The sequence below is a fragment of the Pavona decussata genome, unplaced genomic scaffold, assembly GCF_977016875.1.
Source record: "Pavona decussata unplaced genomic scaffold, jaPavDecu1.1 SCAFFOLD_37, whole genome shotgun sequence".
NCBI classification, from domain to species: domain Eukaryota; kingdom Metazoa; phylum Cnidaria; class Anthozoa; order Scleractinia; family Agariciidae; genus Pavona; species Pavona decussata.
Window position 1 is genome coordinate 2,614,544 of NW_028145459.1, and position 10,457 is coordinate 2,625,000.

Here is a 10,457-nt window from a genome sequence, read left to right on the forward strand (position 1 = left end):
TTTTGCACTTGCCTTGTTGAAGATAGATAGATAGATAGATAGATAGATAGATAGATAGATAGATAGATAGATAGATAGATAGATAGATAGATAGATAGATAGATAGATAGATAGATAGATAGATAGATAGATAGATAGATAGTTTAATAATCAATACATGGCAGCCCGAAGGCTGAATTGCGTATTTACAATTAACAAAATCGATAAAAAGTACGTATAAAACTAGGTACAATAAATAAAGATATAAAAAATATGATAAAAAGGGATACTAAGAATCTATATATATACATTATCAATACAGGATCTAATAATAAAACTATTTCTAAAACGATCTGTCTTGCATTTGGGTACGGTAAAACGCCTGTTGCACCTTAGAGTATAACGTGACGGTCCACTAAATGGTATTAGGCACTTTACGCAACGACGACGGGAGACGGTCACCACGGTGTTCGCGCCAAAATTAGGTCATGCGCATGCGTAATCGTGAACGCCTTCATGCGTGAAGGCCGTCGTGCTCCCGTCCACGACTTCAGTTCGCCTGTTTTCACGTCGACTAGTGAACGTTGATCAACTGGTGTTTTAAAAGGTGAGTATATAGGTCGAAGTATGTTATTTTCGATTAATTTAGCGCTCCATCAACATTTCTTTTCATCTTTTTTTAAGCTGATGGATTTGCAGCCTATTTTGACCGGGTTGAGCTATATTTTTCTTCATTTTGTTTACACTACTCAGAAAGCAACGGGCGGACTCTTCGAAGATTCTCCGAAGGTCTTCAAACGTAAGTTAAACGATTTTAAACCCATGAAACGTTCGTATTTTTTCCTATAATTAAGCTTAGTGAAGGTGAAAGCTGTTGTATATTCGGTGTTTGTTTTATAAGGCTACACGTTTAATGCTTTCTTGCAATTGTTTGGTAGCTAAACTTGATCAACCTTGCGATTTAAATTATCTCCATAGATTAATAGTGCATCAGCAGCAGCTGAACCAGAAGTACAGCTGGTAGCAGCCACAAATTCAACGAAGAAGATATTTCATCTTGTCACAACTAGTGTAACTGTAAATGTACTGATAAACATTGCGTTTTACACCAGCATTGTGTATCTATTTTCAGTAGATTATTCAGATTATTTGATTTACATATACATCCAGTGTGTTTTGTGCCAAACACACATAAAGCCTGTTTATACGAGCAGGTTCGCGGCTAAAATAATACGTGGCTTATTTATCCACGGACTATTTTCTCTCTTATAAACGGCCCTATAGTTTGATTGCATCCCGGCTTATTCAGTATGTGTAATCAGGTGGTGAAACGTAATTTGTGAGAAACGTAATTTTTGAGCATAAAGCAAGAACAAGTTGGTCTTAACAGTGCGCATAGTAGGGAGTGTTCATTATTTACGGGGAGGGGGGCTGGCAAATGGGAAAGCGTAACATTGAAAACTTTTTGGACCCCCCTCAACGATGAAGGAAAACTTTTTTCGCCTCCCCCATCATGAAAGTGAAAACGTTTCTGAACCCCCCCCCCTCCCCCCCAAGAAGATGATCTTTCACCTAGTGAGAGTAAACTTCACTTCCCCCCCTCCCATTTGCCAGCCCCCGACCCCCATAAATGATGAACACTCCCTTAGCGGATTTGCTGAATAGGTGTGAAGAAGAAAATTGCTTGTATATATGGTGATTAAAAATTATAGTGAGAGCACCCCACCTCCTCTCCCTCCCAGGGCTCATAACCGTGATTTTAGCCAGTATAAGAGTATATGGACAACGCTCTCCAATGCTGAGGTTTATAAAAACTAAATACCTTCCAATTCACTGTTTTACTTTTCATTCAGGGCATCGCCTATGACTTGGACGCCCGAAAAGGACGAAGCCCTCTGTAAGCAAATCATTCTAATGGAACCGTTTAGATTTCGACCAAGGACAAAAGAGAGTGGAAACGCATGGTCGCAAGTTGCTGATGACTTAAAACAGATCAAGTCTCTTAACATGAACGTTGACCAGAGAGCTGTTCGAGAGCGTTACAAGATGCTTAAGTCCCACTTCCTTCAAAAGATGAGAGAGGAGGAAAATGGTTCCGGTATAGCGCCTCCCGAGCTGACCCCAGTTGAAGCAGCATTGGAGGAGATCATCGAGAAAGAAAAGGAGTTTGAGAAGAAGCACACCACTGAAGACTCGGATAAAAAGGAAAAGGTTGAGAAAGACAGGAAAACAACCGAAGAGATGCGCCAGGAATCTCTAGAAACTTTCGCAGAAACCAAAAAGAGAAAGGCTTCAAATGGCGAAGAAGAGGAAACAGAAGGAGCGAAGTTTAAAAAAAACCGGCGTTCAGGTACAGATACGCTTGCGTATCTCAAAGATAAATCAGATCAAGAGTTGGAAGTAAAGAAGAAGGAGTTGGAAATGCAGAAACAAATGCAAGAAGAACAACTAAATGAGCAAAGAAACATGAGGCAACAACAGGCCGGCATGATAGAGGCTTTCAGCAGTATGCAGCAGTCCATGCAGAGGCAACTGCAACAGCAAACGGAGCTGTAACAACAGCAGCAACAACAAAACAACCAGTTTATGATGATGATGATGCAGATGATGCAAAACATGAAAAACAGTTAGAAAATTGATTTAACTGGTTTTTTACTGACTGACAATGTTTTCGTCAGTAAAATGTTGTGTTAGAGCAAGGCAGTTGTTTCTCTATAGGTTTTATAAATTTGAGAAAAGTTTTGCAATTATACTTAGTTGAAAGTTGGTGGACACCCTTTCCTTTTATCAACGTCATTTGTAACACAAAAGCAAAAGTTCAATGTTTCTTTAATAGTTGTTTCCTCTCTTTATTATAACATTTTTAGCAATAAATGTCTGATGCTGACATGAAGGATATTGCCTTGGTTATTACAACAGCATCCCCTGAGGTACTCCCCTTTATAAGCTGTAAAGGTATGTCCCCCAAATTAGTTAAGGTGGCTTACTACAGTTTTAATGGAGTATAAGGGCACAACTTTTAACTCTTTTAAAAAAGGTTTCAAGCTGTTTTTCCCTTCACTATTTACTGTTTGCTTAAGTCTTTTACGATCAGTCTATGTGAAATTTGAACAATCAAACGTCAACAAATAGCCAAAATGAGCGACCGAGTATCCAATGAGAGACTGGGCACTAGTAGGTTAAGTCACGTTTTTCTCAAATTCTACCCGTATGACCCCACCTGAAAATTTCAGGAATAAGAAATTGGGTCTGATTTAACATTCATGCAAAGTAAAATAAAAATCTGTAAGACAGTTTTTGTACAAACTAAGAGAATGTGAAATCAAAAATAGCTCAAAATCTGTCTTACAGATTTTTCAAAAATTTTGGCTCCAAACGTGATTCACCCGAACAAATCAACCGTGAAAATTTCATCATAAGTTGTACGGTAAGTTTTCGAGCAATCCTCGATCAAAGACAGGTTTTTACAACCTCGGACGAGAATTGAATTGCACATGCCCTTTATTTAAGCGCGCGCTCATGTAACGCCATGTATCGCGTGCGAGAAAGGTACCGTAAATTAGAGCTCTTTTACCGAATGTTTATCAAACTTTTTTGCCATATTTGTTTGGCCCTAGGCTTGATTACATGTTTGAACGGAGTTTTGAAACTATCGCTACATATACCAAAGAGATTTGACGCCTTTCAAGTGCTGAAGTGGTTTTTGTTACTTCTTGAGGTTACTTGCGTCATTTTTGCACGCGCGACAAATACTGACGTGTGGCAGGCTATCATAGCGCGCGCTACTAAGTCTCGGAAAAACTGTAGTAAGCCACCTTAAGCCAGAGTGAACCGCTCCACACGCGAATCTCCCTTCTCTAATGAAGCGGTTACTCAGGCTAAACTAATTTGGGGGACATACCTATGGTTAAAATGAGATGAAGTTGATTACAACGTGTTCAAGGTCTGAAGGTAGACATACGGTCACAATTTGTTTTTTGCTAGCTAGCTAGCCTGAAACATGGTATGAATTTCGTAGGGAAATTCATCTATTTTGGCCTGAAATGAGTAAGGGTTTAAAGAAATGGCCAATTAATTTTACAATTGTAAGCAGCAATAGGACTAACTAAACGCAACAACTGTTAAACACAGTTCAAAGTTTTTATCTAATACTCGATTTCACTGGAAATACGCTTCCAACGTAGGTGGATCCAAGCCAAAATACGACGATGTTACGGACTGGTAAAGACATGTGCGGGCATTCGTCAGCAGGGCACACACCATGTACATTTTGCCAACTGCACTTAAACGAATTTTCAAGTTCTTCTTGAAATCCATAAAAGCGAAGTAATTTATAATGTCTCCGAAAACCCACTCTACTGATGTTCTAACACTGCTCATTACACTGTTGTATTCATTCTGTAGAGGGGTAATCCTGGCACCTTTGAATGGTCCTTGAAGGTGTATATTTAAGGGGAGAGCCGGATCCCCATATACACATAAGGGTTGACCAACAGGGGAAAATGAGTGGCGTTGCAAATCGCCAAGTAAAGCAGACTCTACTAACATACCACTGTCATGTCGTCTCCCTTCAACTGGACCATACAGGTTAGCTATCAATCCATTTGGGGCGGCAACGGACTGAAATTTTATGGCATGGACCCTCTTGTGTCCGTTGTACAGAACTCTTTGGTTTTTCCCAGGCCTAGAAACTGGCCTAACCGTTCCATCGATAAAACCCCAACAGTTTTGAAGCGGAGCTCCTTTAGCATGAATTACATCGGCATAATTCTGAAGATTGGCCTGAGAAAGCCATGGCTGGTTAAAACTTCGTAAACGGTGGTTTTGTGTTTGATAAATGAAGTTCATCATTTGGTTCGATATCATGCAAATTTGTGGCACGGGTCTTGCAAATCTTGGCAGCATATCCGAATATCTACAAGGGTATGCAAATCGTTTAAGAAAAATACACAGAGCTTCAATTCCGTCCACAACAACATGATTATAGCATCTTATTTCATCTGGAACATGCATCACTTCAGCAAGACGGTAAACGTCGTTCTTGAGGAATCTGAATTCCGACTTGCATTCATCGTCCGTTAGCAGATCAAGGTCAAACTGGTCGTAGCTCCAATACGGTAGATCAAGGTTGTTTGACTTGTTTAAATCGTACAAAAGCAAAAATTCTTCATCGTTTATCAACTTATCACTCTGAGCAAAAAGCAAGATATCTCTAACTTCTCTTAGAGAAGGCATACCGTATATCAAGAGCAGGAATACAGGTTGTTAAATCATTAGTCGATCAAATATAAACACAAGACAAGTCAACGCGGGCCTCGTCGCCGATAAACTCGACATTTTCCCGCCGAAATGAGTGATTTGCATTTCCAGTTCGCGCCAAAACCAAGCGCCGTCCTAGAATCCATCGTTGCGTAACGCAACTCGACAGTCGACGGACTGAGTTTGTCGACTTAGTCACTTTCTGTCGCGAACCCCGTCGTGAAGCCACCCCGTCGTCGTTGCGTAAAGTCTCTATTAAACAGTTCAGACGGTGTTCTGGGTCCTTAATAATGGTGTCAAAAGCATTAGTGCACAGCCCCGTGATGAAATCTGCAATGGGGACAATGTTCACTAGTTCGATGGCCTCCTGGTAGGGTAGTCCTGAGCATATTATAGACATGGCCCGCTTTTCGACACGCACCAACTCGTCTTTTAGGTACTTTGGCAGGGCGTAAAAAAAGACAGGCGCTGCGTACGTAAGAACAGAGCGTATACAAGCAGTGTAAAAGGTGGACATATCCTGCCGAGGAGCTCTCGATCTCTTTAACTGCACTAAGAAATACAGACGCTTTGACGCTTTCTTTATGACGTCACTAAACGTCGAAATAAACTTGTTATCCCTTGCTTTGTTATTCTCTAAAAATGTCCTCGCTTGCTGAAAATGTTGGGAAAATAATAAGCACCCACGCTCGAATAAGCGCCTAACCTCATAAGCCCAGAACGATTAATCGAATAAATACGGTATGTGTTTGGTCTACACTGTTTTGGCGTGGTTATGCAAAGCTAGCATCCTTTTAGCATAAGTCACTGACTCAAGACTTCCGTTCCTATAAATTAACTAATAATTTGAGGGCAACCATTCTCGACCCAGAGTCCCCGTGGCTTTTTAAAGTGACCAAAAAGAGCACAGGATCGAGGGCAACATTTCTGACTTTGGCGGATTATTCAAATAAACTGAATGTAGCAAGAAGGAATTTTGACAATAGATCAGTCACCTAAGCCATGAAAAGACAAGGAAATGATGAGAAACTTGAATAGAAGAAACAAAAAGAATTGAAGAGGTAAAGCCGTTAAGGCCGCGGTGGACAGGATTCTTATCAGAATGTATTTATTTAAATAATATGCACGAAGTCAAACGACTAAAACCGACAAAAAGCGAAATATTCATGAAAATGTCTCTAAAAATATTCTGTTCTGCCTCAATAATCGCACGTGATTTATTTCGCGTAGCACGAACTTTTTCTTCTTGCATTTTTGACATGCACGTACGATAGGTTGAAATATCGTTGCCATTATTTGACACAAAAATGAGTTTTTGTAATTACCACTGGTAGTAATAAAATTGAGCTGATCAAAAAATCCTTACTGCATGTCGCCAGCTACTACTTGCAAAACGCCGCAAGGCCGTGCGTTTTAATATATATGCAGTGAATTTCAAAGTATTGTTGATTTCTGCGTGTACTTATCTATGGCCCGTGCAGTAAGATTTTACCAAAATTACCATAATCCAGGTTTGAATTAATCAGCTCCCTCGTGTTTGCTCGGAAAGCCTTCGGAAGCGTAAAAACAAGCACTTTTGTGTCCAAGAATATAGCGCGGACAGACAATTTCACGAGTTGACACGGCAAGATGATAAACTAGGCATATTGTAGATTGTCATATCATGGGCCGAATTTTAAAATAAGCCTTAGAAGGTAAGATTGAAGCCTTTGAATTTTAGCATGATAGATTTTGCGCCTTTAAGGGCAAATATTTCTTAAGAAGCTTGAAGTTAAAAAATCCGGCTATGATATGACACAATAGATGTTGTAATAGATCACTCAGTGGTAAAATCAAATTTCTCTGCGTCTTCGTGGAGGAGAAAACCTGGACACAAAATCACGTTTTTAACAAATTTAATTTAAGTTACTTTCTGTATTGCCCTAAGACGCCATCTACACATTATAAAACGATCATAGTGCACTTTGATCATTCTCCAATACGTCTGCTAAGTTTTGGCGAAATCGGCTTTGAACTGCTCGTGATTTTAGGATTTTAAAAGTGGTACCCCTGCCAATATTTTGCCTAATGAATATATTCATGGTCAACGTATCCACCGCGGCCTTAAGCATTATAACGGTTGTAGGATCGCATTCAAAACGTCCGTGTCTCTGGAAAACAAGATACCGGTCAGTAAGGTTAATTGAAAACTTCTTATGCAAGATAATTCACATGTCGGTTTCAGGACATTCATGACACTTGACTGCAAAACGTCTCAACATCTTTTTTTTTTAGGGACACGCATATTTATTCCTTGATTTTGTAAACGAAGCCACGACAGTGATCACTTGTTTACACGAGGCTTGTACTAATTTTTCACGAGCACGAAATTTTCTCTCCATAGGAAGCAGCATTCAAAGAGCATTTATAATCAACGCTACTGGTAAGTTTGACCACAAAATTTATCACAAACATATTCAACCATCACTTGACGTTTGCGTCTCAGTTTTCAAGGTTTCAAGTTATCATTCATGGGCATCGTAAGAGTAATTAAAAACAACAACAACAACAAATATCTTGAAATAGCCGACTTTACGACCCTAAACACGACGATTCTTACAATACGCGAAGCTACTTCCTTACTACTGTGGGTGCGAGCCAACTTGTATATTATAGCAATAGAAGTACCATGAAAAAACAATAATAAACAAACAGACACAAGAAAACTCTGTGCCTGTCCTGAGCGACGAAGTTTACCTTAGCATCGCTTGAAGTAAACAGATATTTAAAAGCCTAACTATTAGCTCTTAGTTCCACCTTTGAACTATCTCTTCCTGCTTTTCGCCTGTTAGGCGATGTTAGAAAATTGCCGAACAATCAACCTGATGAATTTTTGAAACTTTTTTTTGAAGGATGTAGGACTTGCCTAATATACATTAATGTCTACATGTAAACATCACCTTCCACGCGAGCTGTTGCTTCATGATTGAAACTGGGATCTTTTTTAGTAAGACAACTGTACACAGTAAACAATCACCAATGGGGAGTATTTCTAAGATCACAAGAGCCAAGACATTTCTCAACAACATACAACAACATATACATCACAAATAAATCTGCTTTCGTTACCTGGTGACAATCAAGAAAAGATCCAATCCTAGCATCTCACAACATTCGTATGGAGCAATCGCTAAACTCATCATTGTAAAGATTCTTGCACATTGCCATTCTCATGATTGTGTTTAACTTTCAGTTCCCATAGTTGTGTCCGTAAGCCATACATGGATCTCCACGCAGTTGCAAAGGAGACCAGCACAGTTAGGAAAAAATATTGGGGTTGTTATAAAACCGCAGACGTTTTTGGTGCTCTGAGATGTGTAATCCAACCCCACAAGTGCCCGTGTCTCAAGAAAGCATTACACGTCTTTCTTCAAAACTGGCCAATGGTGAGAGGCTACGGTGTACCTTGGCAGATTATTGAGGTAAAATGAATGGCATAGCTGATACTTCAGCAAACAAGGAAGGAATACTAACAAGCATTTAACCAAATAGACTATTTACATTATTATGTTTCAAAACTGTTCCCGTTTTTCCAAGAAAACCCTTATCAATTTGCACTTTACACTGTCCTCTATTCCGTTATTTCACTTTATATTATGTCAAATATACGACTACACAGTTTTCTTCCGCATACCAGACCAGACACCGTGACGGCGAAGGACATGGGTTAACAAAAAGAATGATTATTGTTTTGAATTATTGTTTTGATACTATTATCCAATATGACGTCAAACAGCTAAAATGTATGCCGATACACACGTTTTCAAGGACAATGTTTTTATACATTGAAAAGTGATTTTAACGGAATTTACCCGATATAAAAAAACCGTTCAAACGACAGGCGACTGAAAACAAACCGAACCTTCGCAAATACCAGTGGGGATTACAGAAATCGCTTCTGTTTTGAAAAGATCGCTTTAAGCCATGTGTTTTGATAAAGCGATTCAATTCAGACTTCACATTACATGCACTGATGATTCTTTTTATTGCTTAATAAGGGATGTCCATATAAACTAGATAGTTACGTTTATGACAGTCGATAGGAACAGACAAAATTGTCACTTCCTGTGCTAATTATTGTTAGTTAATCTCTAGTCTTAATTTTTATGATTTGTAATTATCACACTGCATGTCTGAAAACCAGCATTTATTCTAGGCTGCCTTACTACACCACACAGCTGATACCATTTCCTTGATCGGTGATCGGAAGTAAAAGGAAGACTAGACTTTCTCAAAGTCGCTCTCGAGCTCTGGCGATCGCGCTTCGCGCTCTCTAAGCCCGACTTGTAAGCAAGTCTAAAGGAAGCCGGACCGCCTACGTCGTTTTCTTATGCGAGGGCTTGGTCAAGAGGCAAATATGCCTCAATGCGACGCACAGATGACATATCTAGAGGTTTTCACGCGGGAATAATCATATTTTATTGAATGAAACTAGCTCTTCTGACACACACAATTCCTAGATTCATACACTAAAATTCCAATACTAAACACCACTGCTTGTTGGCAGATGACCTGGCTATAAATGTTGATGATATGATAGAATCGCATTTCACACAACTAACAGCTAAACCTAACAATATATTGATGGGAGTAATATATAGACGATAAACATAATGCTTCAGTTTAAAGAGAACCTTGCTTCTTAACCTAAGTCAGCTTTGAATGTGAATTGTAGAACAAGAGGGAATAAGGCGTTTATTAACACTTATACCTAGACATTCAGCATTATCCTATGAACATTCGCGAAATCCGAAAAATTTAGAAATTTTATTAGAACTAACTTAAAGCAGAACAACGATCAGGAGTTTCCTTTCCCGTAGTCTCAAGTTATTTACTTTTCAGAGCTCTAAAACTCTAATTGCAATCAACTTAGTTAATCTCGTGACAACTGAATTCCGGTTTTACTTCCTTCCACAGCTCGTCACTATTTGAACAATGTTACGAAGGGTTAAACAAAGTTTGAAACTTTTCGAAGAGAAATCATCAGTTTTGAAACATTTTTCCAGATGGTATTTAATAATGCTTGATCCTTTCACACAAACTATTGCTGTAATTATCGGGAATGCTTGGCATGCAGACATTATATATATAAAGAAAGCAATCAACAAAGGCTTAGAGAAGATCCATCCAAATGCTCCTTAACAGCATAAACAACAGTCAAAACAAGTGTCCTCATCTCC

The 10,457-nt window shown here is 39.1% G+C and overlaps 2 protein-coding genes and 1 pseudogene across 4 annotated transcripts in view; 1 reads left to right on the forward strand and 2 right to left on the reverse strand.

The window, feature by feature from the left end:
* The window catches only part of LOC146484011 (putative cytosolic iron-sulfur protein assembly protein CIAO1 homolog), a 36,421-nt gene that overhangs the window by 15,207 nt on the left and 10,757 nt on the right, over positions 1-10,457 (reverse strand). The gene's annotated exons all lie outside the window — the stretch shown is intronic.
* LOC146484012 (uncharacterized) lies at positions 748-2,872 on the forward strand (annotated as a pseudogene). The gene is made up of 2 exons (XR_014863718.1): positions 748-778; positions 1,833-2,872. The product of XR_014863718.1 is annotated as an uncharacterized LOC146484012 (transcript).
* Positions 3,931-5,337, reverse strand: LOC146484013 (uncharacterized). Its single transcript, XM_085105360.1, has one exon. The coding sequence runs from the start codon at positions 5,212-5,214 to the stop codon at positions 4,138-4,140; it is 1,077 nt and encodes a 358-aa protein (XP_084961486.1). The 5' UTR covers positions 5,215-5,337; the 3' UTR covers positions 3,931-4,137.

Bases quoted from the DNA above. Each gene is read 5' to 3' on its own strand.
- LOC146484013 (XM_085105360.1), bottom strand. From the start codon at position 5,214: ATGCCTTCTCTAAGAGAAGTTAGAGATATCTTGCTTTTTGCTCAGAGT.